This window comes from Poecilia reticulata, chromosome 7, assembly GCF_904066995.2.
Source record: "Poecilia reticulata chromosome 7, P_reticulata-male-v2, whole genome shotgun sequence".
Classification (NCBI taxonomy): domain Eukaryota; kingdom Metazoa; phylum Chordata; class Actinopteri; order Cyprinodontiformes; family Poeciliidae; genus Poecilia; species Poecilia reticulata.
The window spans coordinates 22,039,568-22,062,727 of record NC_088836.1 but is presented as its reverse complement, the minus strand read 5'-3'; the positions used below and the strand labels follow the sequence as shown (position 1 = coordinate 22,062,727).

Below are 23,160 nucleotides of genomic sequence, written 5' to 3'. Positions count from 1 at the left end.
CTGTTTTGTTGACATTCCTTTTAGTGCAGCTCCAACTAGTGGATGCATAATGTAACTCCAGCCTCTACTGTAGCGTCTACTCTATGCGAATTATAATGCGGTGCGCCTTATATATGAAAAAAGTTTTAAAATAGACCATTCATTGAAGGTGCGCCTTATATATGAAAAAAGTTTTAAAATAGACCATTCATTGAAGGTGCGCCTTATAATCCGCCCTATAGTGCGGAAAATACGGTACTCTTTATAGTGCCAGAAAGAGGCTTACGACAAACCAAACACATTGAACAAGGCAAAGTGTTGGTGTGGTACAGATTTTATTACACAGACATTAACAGCGTATTATCCAACGTGTATTAACAGTATCAATGATTAATCCTTGAAGAAGCTCATCGGTGTAGGATGTTTCCAGATTACATGACTGTGGCAAAAATATGCCGGAACCTTAACTGAAAACTTTATCTGCAACTATTGATCAGCTATCCACATATTCTTGATCCAAGTTTAGCTCCTTCTTCTGTACATAACAGGTGACGATGGTTTGGTTTCCTCATGTGAGTTCAGGAGTTGTGTGCCGACAGTCACTCAGCTTCATCACCCACCTTCTAATTTGCCATTTCACAGTGAAACATACAACAGCAAATAGTTTCTGTTATTTGCTGTTTTGGAGAGCATTGGCTGTTTTGTGTATTCTACCATGCTCACATCATCTCCTGTTGTTGTTGTAACGGACTAATGACCAATGAGAAATGGGTCTATAAATGCTCCACATAGTATTTCTTCTATCTTTTAGTCAGTTAATTTCAGACCCCCGTCACATGAGTTAAATCTGTCTTACAGTCGCCAAGAACATCCAATTGTTGCTGGATTGTGACAGACTTTTTTTTAGCTTGATGACAGACGTGTCATCAAGCCCTAAGCTCAATTCTTGAGCTTAGGGCAACAGATAAGCCAGAAATAATTCACATTTTTTGTCAGATTTTAATCTGAAATAAAGAGAAACACAGAAGTGAGAATGCTAAATGCATTGTCACTAGATTATTTTTAGTCAACCAACAAGTTTGTTTCTGATAGGAAATGAGACCAGCATCTCTCAAAGATGATTTCTGTTAAATTCAGATCAGCTATGGTTCCAGAAGCTTTACAATAAATTACTTCAGGCACTGCCAGTGTATTGGGTATGATAAGATTATCCTGATGAGAACTTCAACATTCTGATCAACTTTTTAAGATGTCCACTTAAGCAGATTTGTCTGCGTAGGCAGAAGTGTTGGTTATATGTTTTCTAATTTTCTAGTTTAGAATTAAGTGATAGTAGGTAGTATAAAACATTGGATGAACAATAGCATTTTTTTTTATTCTTTCTTCCTCATATGTGACATGATGCACTTCTACGAAAAGATGTTTCACTTATTTGAACTCTTTTCTATGAATGGACCAGAACACAGCCCCTTTCACTTAGTTATGACAACAATCAAACATCCAAATTGAATTTTACTTTTAACAGTTTATCCATGCATCCATTTTTAAGCTCAATATTATTAGTTATGTTTGTTTAAACAAGTGGTTATTCTTTCTTTTCTATTGTCTTTGATTATTTGCATCTTTGAATGCTGTAGTTGGTTCCAACAACCCACTCGGTGTCCTTTTCTGATGCTTTTCATGTGGGGGTTTCTCATACCAGTCTTTGTTCACTTTTTCAAAGTGTTTCTCTTGTTTCTTCTCTTCTTCTTCCCTCCTTTATTCATCTTTACAGGCTGGACGGTTTACCACCAAACGTCAGAGAGAGTCACCTATAAATCTAGTAGCAAACCACGCACTAGATTCCTCAGTGGACCTGTGTCTCTGTCCATCTGTTTGTATTTGTTCTTTTCTATTCCCCTTTGCTCATTTTTTCCACACACTTTATTTAACTTGCTTTTGTTGTCACTCCTCTTTTAAAGAAAATAAGTTCAGTAGTTTTTTTTTCCCACCCTTCTTGCAGGCTTTCTCACCTGATGTGTATCACTGTTTTCCTTTTTAATTTTATTCTCGCATATTTACACTCAGCGTCAAAACTTTTAAAGATTGTGCATAGATTGTTTTAATTGATCAGTAAAATTAGTTGAACCCAACAGTATATAAGGCGGCCAAATGTTTGTGTTTCAGTTGCTGAGAGAAGGAAGTGACCCCTTTGTTTTTAGTTATTGCCTTTCTACTAGATCTTCTAATTTGGTTAGGTGGGTCTGTGGAAAACATCAATGGTGATTGATATAGCTCTTTTCTTTTTAAAATGATAATCTGTTCAAGTAGCTTTAAAATGCAATTGGAAAAAGTATGTTATTTTTCATCAGTATTATATTGTCTACGTTGGTGGTGTGACTGTGTCCCAGCTTTACTTGCTCACCAACGTGGATGCTACAAGAGTTGTTTTCATGGCAGCAACAGATATTTTTTTGCCCAACTGGAGCTTCTGCAGAACAGAATGCTGCTTCAACCTGGTGTCAACTGCTGCTGCAATTTTCTGACATTACAGCATAACTTAATTTGTTTCTTCAAAACATACCATAGCTAAATTATCTAAACTTTTGATAACTAGATTATTAGTAGAAACCAGTTTAGTGACGAATAGGCTAAAGTTAACTCACTGTTTTGATAAGATTCATTGACGATTAGGCTCATTAGGCATTTTTATTGCGGTACCATTGTTTTTTGCTTTAAAAAAACGTTGTGCTTTTATTTGAACATTGTAAATTGTAGCCAGTGGTGTTTCTACAGCTGCAGCAGTAAATGCTGTTTAACTTTTACTGTGAATTAGGAGGTAATTAGCAAAAAAATGTGGTTCTCATATCTACAGATGTGGTTGTAAAAAAGTGTGCAGACATGCCAAGATTATAGTTCAAAACATGAGTTGGTTAAGTTTAAAATCTCCACTATCAGGACATCCATTGTGCCTTCAGCCCTGAAATATGTTTTTAGTCTTTTGTCATAATATTAGGTCTAATTTCACCACTAAGCTACTGTTTCTAAGCGCCAACTTCCTTGCAGCTTCCTTATTAGCTTTAAAGCTAATAACTTCAATATAATAAGTAATCTTATAGGTAAATGTTTGGGGGGTTTTTTGGTGCTCTTACAGTCATCCAGCAGTTAATCATTCATAATCATTATAACTTGGCTATGTTGCCTCCTTTTCTCCATACTGTTGCTTAACGCAGCGCTTCTGGCTTAGATCAAAACATCTCACAGACACTCTGGCTTGGGAACAGCTAATCCTGTCCAAACATGGGTTGTAGGTCAGACCTAATGCAAAATAGTGGGACTTTGTCTAAAAGTATCCATGTGTGCAAGAGAAACGACCCGTTTTTATACCCTCTTAATTTCTTCTGTATGTCCATCCACTGTTGATTTTGATTGTTTAACATCCCCTAAGTAAAGGCACCCCGGTGCATACAGTTCCCTAGTGTTGGCAGGGCCCTTTGCTCTCTCTGTCCCTCATGTTTGGATGGAGAAGACGTGCATGGTGCAGGCGCCAGACAGGGCACTGATGGAGACATGCTTCGCCACATAAAGGGCTGTATCATTGATATTGTTGTTTTTTTTTGTTTTGTTTTTTTTGTCACTTTTTCCTGAGTTATTTGCATGTTTATTTGTGCTGACGAGTTTCAAATATTAGCAATGTGCTTTGTTAGCTTGTGACATTTTATTTAGGTTTCACACTTTGTTCTACAGGCGTTCTCACATGGGCAGTGATTCTTTTTTCTCCAGTAATCTTTCTTTTGGTAGTAAACAGTGTTTTCTCTCACCTTCTGCCTACCAACCAATAAAATCGTTTGTATATACACATTTTTATCTAGTTTATATGAGCAAATAAACAGTTTATCATTTCAGTCTGAAACTTAAATGTCTTCGTCCTGACTAGAAGCACTGACAGTCTAACTTTTGCCAGCTAGGTCTAGCAGTAGGCAGTTTATTTTGTTTTTTTTCCCCCAAATGATCAAGTTGGGACAAGTTGGTTCTGTCTTCCAGTTTTACCCCCAGATTTATTTTAAATCCCCTTTTCCTCCTTTTCTCTCCCTAATTGTTTTAAGAGCTGATTGTGCTTTTGAAGCAGCTTGTCCAAATCTTTGTGGCGTTCAGTGTCTTGGCCTAACTGTTTCTGTCTTGTGCTGTTTTACCTTTTTATAGGGTCCACTCTGAAACGACTATGTCTAGGCAAAGAGCGCAGTAGTAGTAACTATCTTATTTACTTCCTTTCTCTGTATTTCTTATTGTCCCCACAAACTTAGTCCTTATATTGTTTATGTACACTTTTTTGTCCTTGTTATTGTTTTGGATCTTGGAAATGTGGTACTGTGTATTTAAGACATGGACATTCTGACTACATATTGTTTAACTGACTTTTCTTTTGCATGACAATATCCATTGATTACGTTTTCCTGTCACTGCTTGCATATCAAACATTTCATTTTTATGTTATTTGGTTGCCAGGGAGGCAAATTAAATGTCTATGGCTCTATATGCCTGTCTGGCTTCACCAAAAACTGTCTTAGCTGATTGTGACACAAGTTCCTTTTACTGCAGCTGCTTTTAAATTTTGCCATGCCGCAGCCAACCGATTTACCTGTCAATTTTAATGCTTTCTGTGTGGGAAGATTTAAGAGTTTTGTCTCTTTTCAGGGTCCCCTCTCAACACCACCACGACACAGACCACCACGAGTCAAATGCAGCCTTCGCTCACCACGGCAGCACAGTCGACCTCTCCTCAGCCGTTCACGAGGCTCGCTCAGGTCCAGACCAACAACAGCAACAACAAGAGAGGCACTTTCACCGAGGACCTTCATAAACTGGTGGATGACTGGACGAAGGAGACTCTAGCGGCAGCCAATCAGCCACGAACCTCCCTAAACAGGATGAGACGGCAGACCCGCCAGCAGGCCACTGAATGCAGACCTACACAGATGGGTGCAGTTGCATGTGAGGTATTTGGGTTTGAGATGTGGAAGTAGTGGTGAGGGGAGTTTTTGCAGCTCTTATACACCAAACCAGACAATTCAGGCTTTCAGAAAAGCTTGTAGAGTCTGAATGTCCGCTACCTTTGATGCGGACAGCAAAGGAAGAGATTTGAGACAATTTTCAGATCTTTAGTGTACGAACCTTGACCTAGGAGCTATAATTAATAACACTTAGAATGTTTTTTCTTACCCATTACGAAACATTTTTTCTTAAGCATTATTAAACATTATGTTAGGAAAAGACACAACTTAACTTGTTGGGTGTAAAAGTGGAGCGTTTGCTTCCTCCGACTTTTTTCTTTAACACCGATACTGAAAATGGGCAACTTTGAGTCGTTTTCCTTCAGTAAGCATATCTACACCAAAGACTGTTTCCAGAGTGACCTTTTTGAGAATGAGTCTGGTGAGTTCGCAAATTTAAAAAGATCAGATTTTTGAGTTTCCATGAGGTCGGTCACACAGATTAAAGTGAAAATTGGCCAGTGCAAAACACCTTCTGATTTCCCAAAGCAACTCTAGTATATTGGAAGATTTCGTAAGTTAACCCCAATTATTTCAATAGTTTTCCATCCACGTTTAACCTGCTGGAGTTGTAAAAGGAGATAAGTTTAAATGAGTTGCTCTATAATGCTGAAAATAAACTTAAATGTGCTTATATTGTTATTTTTAAATGCATGATGCGTGGAAATGGGTATTACATTAGCTGCTAAAATCTGAATTAATACAACCATTTTTCTTTTTTTTCCTACTTATTCCCTAAAAGCTCCATGTTCACTTCTTTTCTGCAAAGTAGATTTTTCGCACAGGTCTAGATTATGCATATTGATTAGCAACCAGTATGTTAATCTTTCTGGTGTCTATAAGTGGAATCCCCCCGCCCCGATGCTAACTATTTGAGCAAACATCAAAACAGGTCTTTTGTCTTACAGAGGTTTGGTGTATAAGTGTCCTGAGACCCTGTGGTAGTACATTTGGGGGGTTTCTTACATTTTTAACTCTAAATCAAACCTGTGTAATATTCTCTAAAATACCTCCATTCTATTCCAGATGAAATGCCGTGTTGTTCCCAACAGCTTGCGGCTACCTCTCTCATGCCCAAAGACCGCCGTTTTAGGCCCTAATATGCCTGCAAATCTAGCACTAAACTCATCCACAGTGCATCCTCCTGGCTACCTTGTGCAATCAGGCTCCTATGGTGTGATGGCTCCCACTCCTCTTTATTCGCAGCAGTGGCCTGGCATGCCTAGTCCTGTAGCGTCTGTGGTTCCTGTAGGATTGCTTGGTGCTCCAAGAGCGATTCACTACGCCACATTGTCAAACCCAGGGATCCAGCCCTACTCTTTTGTTGTCCACAACCCTGAGAATGGGCCTTTCCCGAAAACCACAAGGACTACCCGATCCACTAATTAATGTGTTGGTGTGCGCTCAGGACAGACTGATTTTACTCTGCTTTGTGCACCAGAGCCACACATGTGCATAGTTTTATCCTGTAAATTGTAAATAACACGCTATGGTGTTGCTATTCTTTCTGCAATGTGTCGTAAATTGTGTATTTGTATGTGTGTATATTATACATTATGTGTTATGTCTGAATACTTACTGCTTTTTGGCTTTGTTCTTAGCTAAACTCAGCCATATAAGACATTTTATCTGCACTCACGGTAACTGACTTCACTCTGTTCTTCATCACGTTTGCCTTTCTGTTGAAACACTACATTGGAATCCAAATATTAGTGGCTTAAGATTCAGTGAGATGACAGTATTTTGAACAAATGAACAGTTTTGCAGGAATGTAGTGCCTTGAACATTTATTTATGTATATATTTTCTTTAAACAAAGCATTTCTGCATCCAAGTTATTTTATTTAAAATGGTAGCTTGAGTGTGTTTTTTGGTTTACATACAAATGCCCTTATTGTAATGCACTAATAACACAGTATATAATCTTATTTTTAAAAATTCAAATATGGTTTAACCTTATTTACGTATCACCCCATTGATAAATGGAATGCCATAGCAGAGAGGTGATCTGATGCCTTCAGAAACAAATGACCAACGTATGAATGATGAGGTTAGGTAAGGGGAAAGGGTAGAAGCCAGCGTCCAAATCCACTTAATTCAGGTCAAATGGTTCAGCTGGGCAAAGCCTCTTTATTTATTTTTCGATTGGAGAACCAACTCATTGGACAGCACGAGAGCTTCCAGTGTTGCAGAGGAAAGCCAGTGTCCAGAGCCATATAATACTGTACATAAATCTTTCTACAGTAGATGTCTCTGGTAGTTTTGTGAATCAGAATGTAGCAAATAATGTGAATTTTTTTTTTTTTTTTTTTTTTTTTTGAGGCTCAAAAGTGCAATTGAACCCCTTTCCACAAAGCTTTGATCGTAGCCTTGCCACAAGCCTTACCTTTAATGTGTGCAAGAGGAGCAAGCTGAACGGTTGAACAAAGTTACAATTCACCAAACCACAGACGTTACCAGACACAAGAATCAATATTACAAACTACCCAGTAAACAGTTTATCACAGCTTATTGTTCTTTCAATTTGCCTAGTACTCAACATACACTGTATGTAAAATATTTTGTGTGATTAATAGTTTAATCTGAGGTCTTAAGTTTCTTTCCTTTTTTTTAGTGCTGCTATTTATCAAAGTGTTTTTTGCTGTACAGTTAAGCCTTTCTTTCTTGTTTGATGGTACAAAGCAGATGCTCATAAAGCAGTGTTAGAGCCTTGTTAAAGGACTGGTGTGTTTATTTTTGATGACAGCCAATTTAATTTTGCCTTTTTGCATTTATTTTCAGTGACATATTGCAACATTAAACTGAAACTTGATGTCAGAGATTTGCACAACATATGGGCTCCTTTTATCCTTCTACGTGAGGAGTTCCTACACTGTATATATTTGGTGGGGTTTCATCACTGACGAGCATGGCCAATATTTCATCTTTCCACAAAACGTAGAAACAATACAGATATAAGGTTAGAAATATGACATCTGCACAACCCCAGTCCTGCCAAAGCTGTGAATCGTAAAGTTTTCTTCTTGTAGCTCGTATTTGTACATTTTATTTTGACTCTTAAAAGTGGCGGGGGGTTTGGGGGAGAGGTTGCTTTAATGTATATTAACTCCATCAATTCGGTTTGAATTGGATTTTTCTAAGATATTATGCAGAGTCTTCTGCTTTGGTGAAATACTTCCAATAGTAAGAGATTTCTGTTCTCTGTCACGTGTATCTTGTATGTTCTACTTTTCCTAGCTGCTAACTCATGGAGAGCATGGGAGGAGGTAACCAATACCGGTATATACGATAAACTGGGGTAGTTGAAAGTGCACAGAGGAGAAGAAGCATCCTGACACTTTTTCCTCGGCACATCTCTCTTTTGTCTGGGAGAAACTGCTCCTCAAGATTATGCTCCAGTTGTGACTGGCCTGTGTTTGAACTGTGTGAGATTGCTTTGCCTGCTGTATGTCCCATTGCATTACCCCACCCTGTCCTGATGCACTCTTATCACAGACTGTATGTTGAGAGAGAAATAAATATTTTGTGCTTGATTAATTGCGTCTTTGTTATTTCCACATGAAAAACCTGGACAGTAAAACAAACTGACATATTTGACATTTAGTGTGGTTAAAAAAAATCTTCAGTGACGAGCTAGAATTCTTATTTGGTTTGTATATTTGTGTAGTTGAGCTGCATAACATTAGGAAAACATGCAATATGCAATAAGACAAATAAGCCAGGAATTTGAATGATGTTCATACCAAAGACTCCAGATAACGATTCATTTATGTAGCTACTGGGTGGAAATTCTGTTTCCAATCAAGATTTTGTTGCAAAAAGTTGAATCGAGCCAGGTATTATTACAGCAAACACATTTTGTTATAATTGAACTGTTTTTTTTTTATAATTACTCATTGCCATTACCTTATTTTTTTTATTGGCCTTCACAGAAGCCCTTAAATGAGATACCACTCCAAAACAATAATGGTAATTGCACTCAGAAGAAATGCACTTAAAATTGAAAGATTACTTTAAATCTGAATCTTCCAACTACTTTACTTGTTTCCTTCCCTGTTTAGACAAATTAGAATTACCAAATGCATTTCTTTTTACTAAGTACAACAATAAGTTTACCTTTTTTCCTACAATATAAGAAATGGATGTGCCTTGAACATACTATAGTGTCACATAGCGTTTACATTTTTTTGACAGGTTATCCCACAACATCTGAGACTATGGGAGGCACATCTGTGAATTTTAGGGCAACTCCTCAAATACTGTTTCTTTGTGGGAGTGAGGGTGTAGAAAAAATGTGGACCTTCACAAGTATTTGCCTTTCTCGGGTACAAACAATAATATCCTTGTATAAACCCTGTGGAGATGTCAGCATCTTACTGTTACATTAAGAGACAGGCTCTGGGACTTAGACGTGTGTGTTTTGATGCAAGACCTGCATCTACCTAAAAATAAAAGAAAAACACCATGGGAATTTGCTGGCTGAAATGGTGTCAATATCCGCAATGAAATGAGTACCAACAAGGGCTGAAAGAAGCCATTATTAATCCAAATCAGATTAGATTTCACATGGAGTCTGCATATTTTATCCAGGTACTCCATCTTCCTCCCACAGTCTAAAAACGTGGCTATTAATTTAATTGGTATTTCTCAATTGCCCTCGGATACAGTATGCGTATTCACGGTTGCTTGTTCTGTGATCGAATGGCAACCTGTTTAAGGGTACCCCACCTTTCACCCAATGGCCGATGGTAACATGTACCAGCCACCGTGCGACCCTGTAAAAAAAATCAGGAGGTATAGAGAATAGATTACACATATATCAGTTATGTGAGCAGGAATGGACGGTGCAAAGATAGACTCATTAAGCAGCAAAGGTAGCTCATTACTATGTGTGTGCAAACTAGTTTGATTCTATCAACCAATCACGACACGCATTCCAATTCCTCCGACCAATCACAGAAGAAACCTCCGCCCATTGCGTCCCTATGTCTCGTCCAATGTAAAATCGTTCTGGTTTGCGTAGTGAATGTGTCAACCCGCGTCTACGGCGAAGCAGCGTTACAGCAATGGTTGTCCCCCCCTTTTGTTCATCAGAGTTCCTCCATTATTGCACAAACAATGAAACTATCTGGATGTTATGCCGTTTCATGAAACATTTTACTGCATGTACGCCTTCCACGCTCTCCTCTGGGATTATCTAATGAATTAAAAGCGACCTGCAACCCTCTTGACCTGCTGTGAGGTGTCCGAAGCACGCAGTATTTCCTGAAGAACGTGGAGTAGTAAGTGTTGAAAATAAAGTATCAGTCTGGAAGTGTTGTGTTGGTGTTTAAGGGTTACTTTTGGTCACATTTTCACGGTCAGGAACTTGCTGAAGTTGTGATCCTGTGCTAATTATTGTAATCCATCATAACCCACTGTGCCCTGAAAAGACAGTGACGCGGGTAGCTCCCCTTATTATGCAAAATAAGCACGCCAGCCTTTTTTCTACATCACAATACCAAAGCATATTAATGCCGAAATGAAAATCTCACATGAATGTAGTTGTGGCGCTTGGTAAGATTCGGCATTGGACCCAACCACACTTACTGTTGCAGTTCGCTAACTTCATGAAATCGAACGTTTGCTGTTATTTTCTGGAATCCACAGGGTGAGGTGATTATGGAGGGAAACGCTGGGTCTGAATGTTTACAACGAGAACAGTTCAGACACTGTTCTTGGATTTAGTCCTTACTATTTCTTACAGACACGGTCTGTAATGGCTGTGGAACGGCTACCTTTGTTTAGCTAACATTTATTCCGTGAGTTTAGCTAACGCACGAGCCTTAAACGTTACCAATGGGAATAAGGTATTGAGCTAAAGTTTAAACGCTTTTTAATGTCTGGATTGTTTGTTTGTAAAGACTGTAAAGTATTTATTCCTCTGTTCCTTTGGAAGTTTGTAGAAATCGTGGTTTGCTAACTGTTGTTAGCAGGTTGGCTAATGCCCCCTGCTACTGTAGTTCATTGTTGGAGAGAAGCAACACCAGAATGCTAATGTTAGCATGCATTTAGATGGTTGTGTTGCCGAGTTACTGTATATTTCGCGGTGTACAATTGAATTAAGTTGATTTTGAAGTTTTTTTTTTCTTAGCCAAACCGAACCACATGTCCTAATTCACAGTCAGACGTTTTCCTGATTGTTTTATTGCTTAAACGTTTTATTTGTTGACCTGAATGGCACCTGTCACCGGGTAAAAGGGAAACAAGTTGTTTCCCTGTTGGGGTGTGTTTACATTTTTAGAGGGTTATTTTCTGGTCATGTGACAGCAGTATAGATTAGTTATTAGATAGTATTTGATTGGTATTCATGTATGTTACATACTGTAAAGAAAATTACAAAATGACAAAATAGGGAAGCTTCATTTTTTAGCATTACTATAAACCTCTGTTTCCATGGTTACTGGAGCCTATTCCAGCTGTCAGTGGGCTCTAGATCAGATCATCTGTGCATCACAGATCCAACCTCAGTTAATTCTGACAACTCATGTAATTTCTATCCTAATCGCTTGACTAAAATGGGATATTTTTTTCAGTCACAGTGTGATCAGATGTAGTCATTTCAGTTTTAGTCAACCAAACATTACTACATATGAATTGACTAAAGGTACTGTAAATTTAGTTGACTGAATTAAGTAGTCATAGAGAAATGTATTTTTTAGGCCCTCGTATCTATAAGGGTTCCCTTACATCAAGGTTTCACCTATTGATCTGAGAATGCACCTGAGTTAGATTTATATTTTTTAATACACAAACATGCACACGAAGATCAAGTTTCTAATTGCTGTTCCATGCTATGTTTCCACTGCATCATAATGCTTGATTGAAATAGTTTTTGTCATAAAAAAAATATAGATATTTGCTGCCCAAAAAAATGGCATCAGCTTTTGTTAGAATATACTCTAAAACACAATGGTTCATGCACAACAAAGATAATTTTGATTCCCTCAGTTAACCAAACATCATACGATGATAATGGAAACAGTGGAAAAGACTGAGGAAAACAATATCGGCCAATTGCAACCCAACCCATAGCTCATATTGATGTAGTGCAGCTCTATATTCCAAGTCATAGTTTCAAATTGTTTTTTTCTCTTTCTTCAGATGTAAAGCTGCACTTCAGTTGTCCCTGAAGAGGTTGTTGGCACCATGGGACTAGATTTTGATGTGAAGACATTCTGTCATAATCTTCGGGCCACAAAGCCGCCGTATGAGTGTCCAGTGGAGACTTGTCGTAAGGTTTACAAGAGTTACAGCGGCATAGAGTATCACCTCTACCACTATGACCATGACAACCCAACTCCTGCTCCCGCTGTGCCCCAGAAGAAGAGGAAGGGCCGCCCTCCTCGTGCCTCGCTGACCGCCTCGGGGGACCCGGACGACATGGGAGGCAGCGGAGGTGGAGGACCTAGTCCTGAAGCAAACGCACCTGGGAGCCCCAACCGGTCAGACCATTCTCACTCCCCTGGCAGGGAGACGATGACCTACGCTCAGGCGCAGCGTATGGTGGAGCTGGAGATTCAGGGACGCATTCACCGCATCAGTATCTTTGAGAACATTGATGTGGTGTCCGAGGAAGACAGCGATGCCGAGGACGCACCGCCGTCTGGCGCAGGCAGTTTTGGAGGAGGGGTTTGTAACGGCAGTGACAGTGGGGCCGGGGGCAGTGAAGTCGGAGGAAGCGGGAAGGACCGCTCTGATATCCCGTCCTCTAACGGCGGTAAAGCCACGCCAAAGACCGGGAAGCACAAAAGTAAAGATAAGAAGAAGGACGGTTCATCTCACCATCACAACCCGCAGTCCGGTCTTGCTGTCAAGCTTCCAGAAGCAGTGTTTAGAGAACTGGACCAAGAAAGACCTGACGCCCCTGCTCGGACTTTATCCTACTACAGGTGTGCAACTAGGATTGTAATTTGATTCATTAATTTTTAAATAGCTTAGGTGGGTTAGTTTTTTTAACTGTCTAAAAATAAAATTAGTCTTAACTTTTCATTTTCAGTTAGGTTTCCTCAAAAGAATTCAGTTTATCAAATGTCAGAATAAGGAGGGTGACTTTAAATGGAATTCAGATGTTTAAATACATTTCCCTAATATTTGGTAGAATTGCCCTTTGAACCATGTAGTTTATGTGGGATGTCCATTTGTGACCAAGCTGATGTCTTGAGATGCTGCTTGACTCTCCTAGAAGATGCTTTTTCTTCACAATCCCATCTATTATGTGAAGTGTGCTAGTTCCTACTGCAGCAAAACGCCCCCTCAAAGTGACGCTGACACCACCTTACACCCACATGTGGTAGGCTGTGGGCTTGCGAGCGCGATGATCATTATGACCAACACTACAAGTAACTTTTGTAATCATTTTAGTAATCCTAACCGGCCTAAAATAGGAAACGTTTAGTCTGATTTCACGTAAGTGAAGAAAAACAAGTTATGGGTTTGTTATTTAATACAATGTGTATAAATATTTAGTAATTCCATTTAGAAGCTTTAAACATTTTGTGATAGATTTTTCTTTCTGCCCACATTTCCTCCTCTGTCTGCCTCCGGGCTTCAGGTACATTGAGAAGTCTGTGGAAGAGCTGGACGAAGAGGTTGAGTACGACATGGACGAGGAGGACTACATCTGGCTCGGCATCATGAACGACAAACGGCGACGTGACGGAGTGACACCGATCCCTCAGGAGGTCTTTGAATACCTCATGGACCGCTTAGAAAAGGAGTCCTACTTTGAGAGCCACAACAAGGTACCTAAACTCACATACTAAATACATTACAGACATTCACCTGCAAATTTGAACTCTGACCGGTTCTGTTTGCCCCCCCCAGGCAGACCCCAGTACGCTGATCGACGAGGACGCCGTCTGCTGCATCTGCAATGACGGCGAGTGTCAGAACAGCAACGTCATCCTATTCTGTGACATGTGCAACCTGGCGGTGCACCAGGAGTGCTACGGCGTTCCCTACATCCCAGAGGGTCAGTGGTTGTGTCGGCGATGCCTGCAGTCGCCGAGCAGAGCGGTGGACTGTGCTCTGTGTCCTAATAAGGGCGGGGCTTTCAAACAGACGGATGACGGGCGCTGGGCTCATGTAGTCTGTGCGCTTTGGATTCCGGAGGTGAAGCGATTTTGTTTTTTTTTTTTTTAGATTTATATTGGTTTCTCATGTTGTCCCAAAAATAAAAAAATGTTTTCTCCCATTTTATAGGTCTGCTTTGCAAACACGGTCTTTCTGGAGCCTATCGACAGCATCGAGCACATCCCTGCCGCCCGCTGGAAGCTCACCTGCTATATCTGCAAGCAGCGTGGCTCAGGCGCCTGCATCCAGTGTCACAAAGCCAACTGTTACACAGCCTTCCACGTCACCTGTGCCCAGCAGGCAGGCCTCTACATGAAGATGGAGCCGGTCAGGGAAACGGGGGCTAACGGCACGTCGTTCAGCGTGCGCAAGACGGCGTACTGCGACATCCACACGCCGCCGGGGTCGGCCAGGCCTCTCGCTGGAGTGGGCGGGGCCAGCATGGGCTCGTCCAACAGCGAAGGGGAGCTGGAGGATGACGACGAGCCCAGCCTCGGCCAGGACGAGGACTCCAAGGGCTGGAGCTCTGAGCGGGCAAAGAGGGCGAAGGCCAAATCCAGGCTGAAGATGAAGAGAGCGAGGAAGATCCTGGCAGAGAGGAGAGCTGCTGCACCAGTGGTGTCTGTGCCCTGCATACCTCCCCACAGGTAGATGTGCAATTCACCTGCACAGGCAGAAATATATTTGTCACTGTATATTCTGTCTTACAAAAGTATACATATGTTTTTTTTTACATTTTATCAAATTAAAGCCACAAAGTTTCAACTTATTTTATTGGAATTTTATGAGGTAGACCAGAGGTCAGCAACTTTCACAACCCTAAGAGTTGGTAAGAAGATTGAAGGAGCTAAAAACAGGAGGAAATCTGCAAGAGAATTTAGGCCGTGGTGAAAGTTTACCTTCTCCCAGAACATCAGTGATTTAGATCAAAGCACAGAGAAGAATAAGCAAAAAAATCCCAGATTTACAAATCTGGTTGGGGCGTATGCCCACGAAACTACTTTAACAAGGTTGTTCGATTAAAACATTTATCCAGAGGAGCCGACTACAGATGTCACACTTTTCATTTTGTTTCATTTTAATTTCTATATAAAATTGGAAATCATCTTTCATTTTCCTTCCACTTCACAGTGAAGCGTTCTTTTCTCTCGGTTTGCAACAAAAACTCCCAGTAAAGTGTTTGCAGTGGTAAAGTCACAAACCGATAAAGTTCAAGGGAGCGTGAATACTCCTGCGTGACGCTGTAAATTAGTGTTTGCTTCTTTGCAGACTCAGCAAAATCACAAGTAATCTGACGGTGCCCAGGAAGAGTCAGTTCATGCAACGACTCCACAGCTACTGGACGCTGAAGAGGCAAAGTCGAAACGGCGTTCCTCTTCTGCGGCGGCTCCAGACCCACCTGCCATCTCAGCGCCACGTGGAGCCACATCCACCGCAGCCCGCAGCGCAGCTTCCCCCTGTAAACATGTCCACCTCTTGCTATTTGTTTGGGTGGGGGGGAGGTTTGTCGCATTAACTAAAATGGATACTGCTTTTGTTATTTGTTTAATATTTTCCATCACATTTGTGTTTCAGAGGGACACCGAGGAGAAGCAGACAGCCTTAAAGGAGCAGCTGAAAGCCTGGCAGAGACTGAGACACGACCTGGAGAGAGCCAGGCTGCTGGTGGAGCTCATCCGCAAGAGGGAGAAACTCAAGAGGGAGACGGTGAGGCTCAGAACGGATATTTTTTTACACTATTGTGATAATAAAATTGTGTATGCGCGAATGTCGGTTTATCCGCCGCAGCTGACAGGTGTACAACTGTGCCTGTTTAGATTAAAGTGCAGCAGATGGCGCTGGAGATGCAGCTCACTCCCTTCCTGGTGCTTCTCAGGAGTACGTTGGAGCAGTTACAGGAAAGAGACACAAACAACTTTTTCACTGAGCCTGTTCCCCTCGAAGAGGTAAATGTGCTGACAGAAAAAAAAAAAAAACATTCAAAGTTTTCCCTCTTTATTTGCACATATTAAATTAGACCATGCTGCTGCACTGATATTGGTTTAAAGTTGCAAGCACAGAGGTTAGAATTGTACGTGTAAATGACGCTGGTGGAGACTTTTCCATCAGGCTGTTCCTCAGTCCGAGCCTTTCCCTCCGCTCAACAGGTGCCGGACTACCTGGAGCACATTGACACTCCTATGGACTTCCAGACCATGTGGAACCTGCTGGAGTCCCATCGCTACCTCACGTTCGAGGCCTTCGAGGCCGACTTTGGCCTCATTGTCAACAACTGCCTCAAGTACAACGCCAAGGACACGGTGTTTTACCGAGCCGCCCTGCGGCTCAGGGAGATGGGCGCCGTCGTCCTCAGAGCAGCCAGGCGCCAGGCCGAACGAATCGGCTTTGATTATGAGTCGGGCATGCATCTTCATCGAGACTCGAGCCCAGAAAGCCAACGTGAGCCGGAGAGAGACAGAGACAGAGACAGAGACCGAGAGCGGGACAGGGAACAGGACAGAGACAGACCTTTGTCCTCTAATGAAGATGGTAAGCTCCCACCTTTTGCTTTAATTGGTTAGCTTACTGTGATCAGGAGAATTGGCAAAGCGCTGAATATTTTAAGAAGACATGCTTTTCTTATAGATCTATTATTGTCTTGTGAACATATAAAAAAAAAAAATTCTTGTTCATTAAAATATATATGCTATATAATATATACTTCATTTAAAAGTTTTTTGCTTATCATAAAATAAAGCTAAATGGTTCAGATGGAGATATTGTTCACGTAGCTTAGAGAAATGTCCAGCAGATGGCGCCTCTGTCATTGCTGTGCTGAATTTCATTGGTTCGAAAACATTAAAGATTCTGGGCTATCGACACTGCTTCTGTTCTCCACATGAGCCTCATCAACAACATTTTCTATTAACAAGCGTGTTCAAGTACAATTGGAGATGATTCACATGACAGCTCTAGTCCTGTGCTGTTGAACCTGAGCGTTTTCTTGCCCGTTTGGTGGACGAGCTGTAAGTGTTGCTCTCCCTGTCCCTCCCAGACCTGCTGCTGCCAGAGAACAGGCGACGGCTGCCGCTGGACGAGCAGCTGCATTACCTGCAGGCGCGCCTTGATGAGGTCAACTCAGGGAAGCACAGCATCGGCCAGTCTCGCAGGGCCAAAGCCCTGAAGAAGGAGATCAGTGTGATCCGGAGGAAGCTGGCGCACCAGCGGGAGATGGGCTCCCTCATGGGGGGCCGTGAGTCAGTGGGGGATCGCAGTTCTTCTCTCCCGCATCACTCTTCATCTGCAGGACACCATGACGAGGGGGGAGAGAGCAGCAGCCAGGAGATTGGAGGAAAGGGTGTGTCTATAGGAATGTTGAAATATTAATATGATGTGTAATACGATTCTCCTGACAAAATGTTTATTGTCATCTTTTACCATTTTTATCTGGTGTCTTTATCTTCCGCAGCTCCCGAGGTTGGCCGGCGGACATCTGTGCTTTTCTCCAAGAAGAACCAAAAAATGGCCGGACCTCCCAAAAGACCGGGGCGCCCGCCGAAGAACCGAGACATGGGCTACGCCGGGCCAGGGGTGAGCCAGAGCCCCATCGGGCCCCCGCAGCTGCCCCTGCTGTCCAGCAGCAGGCCCAGGAAGAGACCCCGCACCCCGCACAGCACCTCCAGCTCCGACAGCGACAGCGATGACCTCCTGCCAGGTGCGGCGCACCGTGGCCGCCACTGCGCCTTTAATCATGTGACAGTTCCCGCGTCACAGAGTGACTCACCGTCTCCGTGTGTTACCCTCAGGTTTACCGAGCAACGGCTTCGATACAGGAAACCAGCCTGTGACTGAAAGCTTCCGTGTGTACAGAAACGAGCCTCGTCTGCCTCGATCCAGCTCCGACTCCGAGTCCACAACCAGCAGCAGCAGCAGCGCCGCTTCTGACAGGACCAGGTGATTGATGCGTGAGCGCTTCTGATCTAAAGTACCCACAATCCCATATGTTGCTGTTGGTTCATGAACAACAGCATAGAAAGTGAAAACCAAAACCACAAATCGTATAGTGTTTTCTTCTCAAAAAAAGAAGGAAACGCTAACAGAGCCTTTCGTTGAAAGGCTCATTGAAGAAAGGCTCTGTTAGGTTTAGCTTTTCCTGCCTTTTCCTCCCCCAGCACTACGCCCTCAAAGCAAGGCAGAGGAAAGGCGTCGTTCTCTCGTTCCACCTTCCATGAGGACAGCAGTGAGGAAACGTCGGGCACAGAAAATGATTCCTACTCAGTTGGAGGATCACGGAGCGTTTCACACTGTAAGCACATCCACACACACACGCTGTGAAACCCTGCAAAGAACACATGAAGGCGTTAAACGTTTCAAACGTTGTTTCAGTTCATTTCCTTTGAGAGTCAGATTATTGTAAGACTTGATGGAGACATTAATCTGAGTCTTGATCAAATTTCTAATTTAATTATTCTAAACCTAAACTAGTAGTTTGCTTTAGAGTTTAATGCTTCACCACCATTAGAGTACGTGCATAATTGGCCTGCATTTGAGTTCCCCATCTCTTCACCTCTACACTCAAATAAAATTCTTTTGAACTCACCTATTGGTGAATAAAGTGATCCTGTATGTAATTACCTTCTGTATAAATGGAGCTGATCTGGGAAGGACTCAGTTTTTTTCGAGAACACCTGGGACACTGGTAGTTTATAAAAACCAGCAAGAAAAGGTCATTCACTCTTCTCAACAGACTTGTAGATGATCTGCAGTATCTTGCTGCAAGCACAGATTCTTGAAGAAATAAAGTCTGCTCTGCCCTTCCTTCCAGACATCTATACTGTTTCATCTCCAGTCTGGTTGTGCGCTTTGATTTTTAAATATCTGTTCAGTCTGACTGAGCTCAAGCTGTTTTGTAAATAAAAATGTTAAAAAATGTTAGAAATAATTTATTATTTTCCTACTGCTGTCACATAAAATCCCAAGTTCAAGGGATATTCATACTTTTACCAAGAATGTGACCACAAAGTTTTATTCTGATCTAATCTGAGTAGCAATAAAAAGAAAAGTTCTGACTCTTTTTAATCAAATAATCTAAGCTAGTTGGTTTATATCTAAACCTGGGGATTTCTGCAGTGATACATTTTTTTTTTTAAAGCAGGAAACGGTTCAACGGCAAGAGTCAACCTGTCTTATTTAGTTTTCTTGGGCTAAAGAAGTGTTGGGTGTACAGGAAACAAGATTTAACACATCTTGTTCCTGTTTTTGATTGCTACATTTAAGTATGGCAGCTGCTGCAGTTGTTGCCTGAATGAAGGAAACGTAACATGCTCCACCAAAAAACAAGACATTTTTCTCACCTTGAGAAAGACTGAATTGTGCCGCTTCCAAAAAATAAACAATTTTTATCTGGTTACACAACTTTTTTTAATCCCTGTTATTGCTGCACATTTCACAATGAGAAGGTGATTCACTCCTTTTGACCAGAAAATTCTTGTTTTGTAGCAAACGTTGAAAATAATGATAACATATGAGCCCATTGTACTGAGAAAATAAAAATGGCGTAACGCTGGCTTTTCTTGCTGCTGTCAGTGGTACGTGGCCGGGACCGGTCAGGATGCTGGATGACGTCTGACGACTACTCCTCTCTGGAAGCTCTGGATCTGGTCTGGGCCAAGTGCAGAGGCTATCCTTCGTATCCTGCTCTGGTGAGATAGAAACGTTGTGTTAACCCTGAGAACTGCATCAAAACAACCTGATTTCACCCATCTATAGTGAATGCGCGTTTAATCGTCATTCACGCCACCGTTCGCCTGCAGATCATCGACCCAAAGATGCCCAGGGAGGGCGTGTTCCACCGTGGGGTCCCAATACCCGTACCGCCTTTAGACGTGCTGAAACTCGGGGAGCAAATGACCCAAGAAGCCCGAGAGCACCTGTTCCTCGTCCTCTTCTTCGACAACAAAAGAACCTGGTCAGTGTTCTGAATCCAGCGGTTTTTAACGTTTTCGCTGACATTTGCAGTCTTTATACGGGTCAAACTTTGTTTTGCAAGCGAATCGGGCCTGGCTGTGACTGGGCGTAGAATCGTGCATGACTCTGCTGCAGAAACTTCAAAGCGGCGCTGCAGCGCTCGCGCTGCGAAGCACGAGCCGACGGAACGCATAGCAGATATAGGCCAAACGTGGTTCTTGAGAATACAAGACAAGGGAAAGAGCACCTGCTCTTCTAGGTCATCGTGTACACTGCTTTAATTCAGGAGGAAAAAAGAAGCGTGAGAAGGTTGACGGCTTCGTGCGCTGAAATCCTTCCTCATTCTTATCTTAAAAGGTTAGCTGAAGTTCTTTCAGGTCACACCCTGCAAAGAATCAGGAAGTCCGTCCGCTGAAGGAGACAAAGAGCCTGTTTGTTTGAAGAGGCATTTTAATTACATTAATATTGATTCTAGCACAATCAATATTCATGCACGTACATCTGCATCTCAATAGAAATGCTCATTTATTTCAGTATTGAGACAGTAAAAATGAAACTCGTAGTCAATATAGTGCGCTCAGAATGACAAATGTGCAGCTTTTATTTCTGTTCATTATGATGGCTTAGAGCTAAGAAATTCTGAATTTCAGTTATTCTGAAACCCCAGAATATTTTGACAGAATGGGGTTGTTATCATATTGTCAGCTTATTGACTAAAATATGCCCATGCAACAAACAATACTTGGTCAAGTCTCCTTTTACATGAATTGTGGTATCAGTGCTACATGACCTTTGGCAGTGTGGGCAGCTAAGTCCTATTAGAACAGGAAGTTGGTATCTCTAGCATGAAATGCTCTAAAATGTCAAATGTCTTAATATGAGCCTTGATGAAACTCAGTGAACCAACACCAGCAGCAAATCATCTCTGATTGTGGAAACTTCACACTTTACCTTTTGAACCACAGAGCAACAGTCAATCCATGCAACCATTTGCTTCTAAATCCCTCCTTTTAGACCTTCTGTCGATTCTTCCATCCTTTCCTCTTACAGCTGGTGATTTTTTTGCAGGTTCCATATGTAAAGGTGGTCCACTGTAAATGTATTTGTCATAAATTTACTGGAAAGTATTTGATGTGCGCTTTAGAAATGTAGGGAATTTTGAAATGAAAAATTATCTAGAACCCAATTTACAATGATCTCCTTCTTGCTTGAGCACATTTTGAAACACAATTTGTCCCTTCCTCTCTGAACTTTGTCAGGTATTTTTTAATGACTTTGCTGAGCTGGAATAAATAAATAGATCAATATTTTTTCATTACTATTTGTTTTTGAAAACCGCTATTTTTTACCTTTCACTTTTTGGATTTCCCTCCTTGTGGCACGAATGTAAAATCATAAAATAACATTTCCGGATTAAAAACCATCTTTTCTTCTTGTCATACCTAATTTATTTTGTGAAAGTAAATTTAGGGATTGTTATTAGCTATGAATGACTAAAAAAATAAATACTTGAAAAATATCTGTTTAATTAAAAAGTTTCATTTAAAAACAACATAAATGAATGACATTTTTTAAAACTGATTTTTCAGTTGGATTGAGATGCACCTGTGTGTTTGTGTGTTTCGCAGGCAGTGGCTGCCACGATCCAAGCTGGTGCCGCTTGGTGTGGACCAAGAACTTGACAAGGAGAAGATGCTTGAGGGCAGGAAATCCAACATTCGTAAATCCGTTTCGGTGGCCTACAGTCGTGCCATGCAACACCGGAGCAAAGTCCAGGGAGACCCCAGCAGCGAAACCAGCGACAGTGACTGATTGCAAACAGACACGCAGTCTAAATCTGCAAAACTTGTGGATTTTCATGCATCCCTTAAGGGAGCACAGCCCTTTGTCACGGATTACAAAGACAACAAAGCAAGCAGGAAAATTAGTAGGAAGGAAAAATTCCACTACTTTGGCCCCAAAACACATTCACTCACACTAAGCCATATTTAATCAGACATGTAAAAAAAAAAAAATATTGTATTTAAGAAGATTAAAAATAAGGATATTGCTAATAATGATGATGAAAAAGAAATGTTCCAAATCATGAATCAAAATGTTTAATGTACGTGGTCTGTATATGTTTAAAACAAATATGAAATAATGGTTTACAGACTTAAAATGTAGGCATAATATCACACTATGGTCCATACACAGTTCTGCCTCCCCCTGTCCTTTCTCCACATTCAGTCACAAAGGTAATCTTACACTCAAACAGGTAAATGCATGTTCTATGTGTAGAGTAAATTTACACACACCTCACCTTCCAAAAGACAAAAGCATACCTGTGTGCGTGTGTGTGTGTGTGGAGTCGGAGGAGCAGAAGAAGGGTCTGTTGCAGCCTGTTTTTAGGCAAATCAACGTTACTGTAATTTATTCTTTGAACTTTTTGTTTGTCACTCCAGCAGCTGCACATCTCTGTCTTTTTTTTTTTTCTTTTTTTTTTTTACAGATTTGTAAACAAGTATTTCTGTCACGTTGACCTGTAGAATCAGTCAATAATGAGGACTAAACTGAAACATGATCGTCTCCATGTCTCTTAGTCTCAGGCCGACGGCTGTAGAACTTTTATATAACACAGATTGCATAAAAAAATACAAGTTTAATAAAAAAAAAGTAAAAGGAATAATGTTCTTTTTTAATTTGGGTCTTGTGTTGTGGTTACTGTTACTAATACCTCTGTTTCCTCTTACATAAGAAGGAGACCGTTGTGTGGACCTTTGGTTTTTCTTTAGTGGAAGGGTGAGTCAGTAATTTATTGGACTTTCACATCCTTTCACATAGGTTTCTATTTAGGGTGCCATATTCGACATGATCACAAAGGCTTTAAAGTTTGTTTTTTTTTTACAAAAATATGGCCATTAGGACCATGATAATCTTTCCCATCTCAGGGAACGATTACCTAAGACAGACCTTTTTCATTTCTATCAAAGACCTTTACTGTTTATGACCTGAAATCTGATGCCCTGCGGTTGGCTAATGCTGTATCCAGCCTTCAATCTGGCATGTAAAGAGACTCAAACATGTTCAACTCTGCTAAACAGCTTTTAACC

The 23,160-nt window shown here is 41.2% G+C and overlaps 2 protein-coding genes across 14 annotated transcripts in view; both read left to right on the top strand.

Annotated features, from left to right (window-relative positions):
- The window catches only part of LOC103467567 (serine/threonine-protein kinase WNK2), a 49,088-nt gene extending 40,543 nt beyond the window's left edge, over nucleotides 1–8,545 (top strand). For 7 of the 10 annotated variants that reach the window (XM_081609108.1, XM_081609107.1, XM_017305710.2 and 4 more), the window contains 4 exons: nucleotides 1,754–1,852; nucleotides 4,162–4,206; nucleotides 4,654–4,955; nucleotides 6,036–8,545. In XM_081609108.1, the coding sequence (XP_081465234.1) occupies nucleotides 1,754–1,852; nucleotides 4,162–4,206; nucleotides 4,654–4,955; nucleotides 6,036–6,398 (809 nt within the window). In that variant the 3' untranslated portion in view covers nucleotides 6,399–8,545. The remainder of the gene's footprint in view (nucleotides 1–1,753; nucleotides 1,853–4,161; nucleotides 4,207–4,653; nucleotides 4,956–6,035) is intronic. The other 3 variants (XM_017305712.2, XM_008414072.3, XM_017305711.2) reach the window with 3 other exon arrangements.
- Nucleotides 8,546–9,513: 968 nt separating this feature from the next.
- On the top strand, nucleotides 9,514–22,636 carry brpf1 (bromodomain and PHD finger containing, 1). 4 transcript variants are annotated; one of them, XM_008414061.2, is made up of 16 exons: nucleotides 9,514–10,290; nucleotides 12,152–12,939; nucleotides 13,602–13,791; nucleotides 13,874–14,161; nucleotides 14,252–14,769; nucleotides 15,392–15,581; nucleotides 15,698–15,829; nucleotides 15,940–16,068; nucleotides 16,270–16,651; nucleotides 17,157–17,459; nucleotides 17,571–17,816; nucleotides 17,908–18,055; nucleotides 18,274–18,407; nucleotides 19,688–19,803; nucleotides 19,915–20,069; nucleotides 21,697–22,636. In XM_008414061.2, exons 2-16 carry the CDS (start codon nucleotides 12,197–12,199, stop codon nucleotides 21,878–21,880), a joined length of 3,858 nt encoding a protein of 1,285 aa, XP_008412283.2. In that variant the 5' UTR covers nucleotides 9,514–10,290; nucleotides 12,152–12,196; the 3' UTR covers nucleotides 21,881–22,636. The 4 variants fall into 4 exon arrangements, with proteins under 4 accessions (XP_008412283.2, XP_008412284.2, XP_008412285.2 ...); XM_008414062.3 differs by lacking the exon at nucleotides 9,514–10,290 and adding an exon at nucleotides 10,571–10,658; XM_008414063.3 differs by lacking the exon at nucleotides 9,514–10,290 and adding an exon at nucleotides 10,586–10,663.
- The last annotated feature ends 524 nt before the right edge of the window (nucleotides 22,637–23,160 follow it).

Excerpts from the sequence above, each read along its gene's own strand:
- brpf1 (XM_008414061.2), top strand. The coding sequence starts at position 12,197 with ATGGGACTAGATTTTGATGTGAAGACATTCTGTCATAATCTTCGGGCC. Across the intron at positions 13,792-13,873 it reads ACTTTGAGAGCCACAACAAG|GCAGACCCCAGTACGCTGAT; the intron begins GTACCTAAACTC and ends TGCCCCCCCCAG. Across the intron at positions 20,070-21,696 it reads TTCGACAACAAAAGAACCTG|GCAGTGGCTGCCACGATCCA; the intron begins GTCAGTGTTCTG and ends TGTGTTTCGCAG.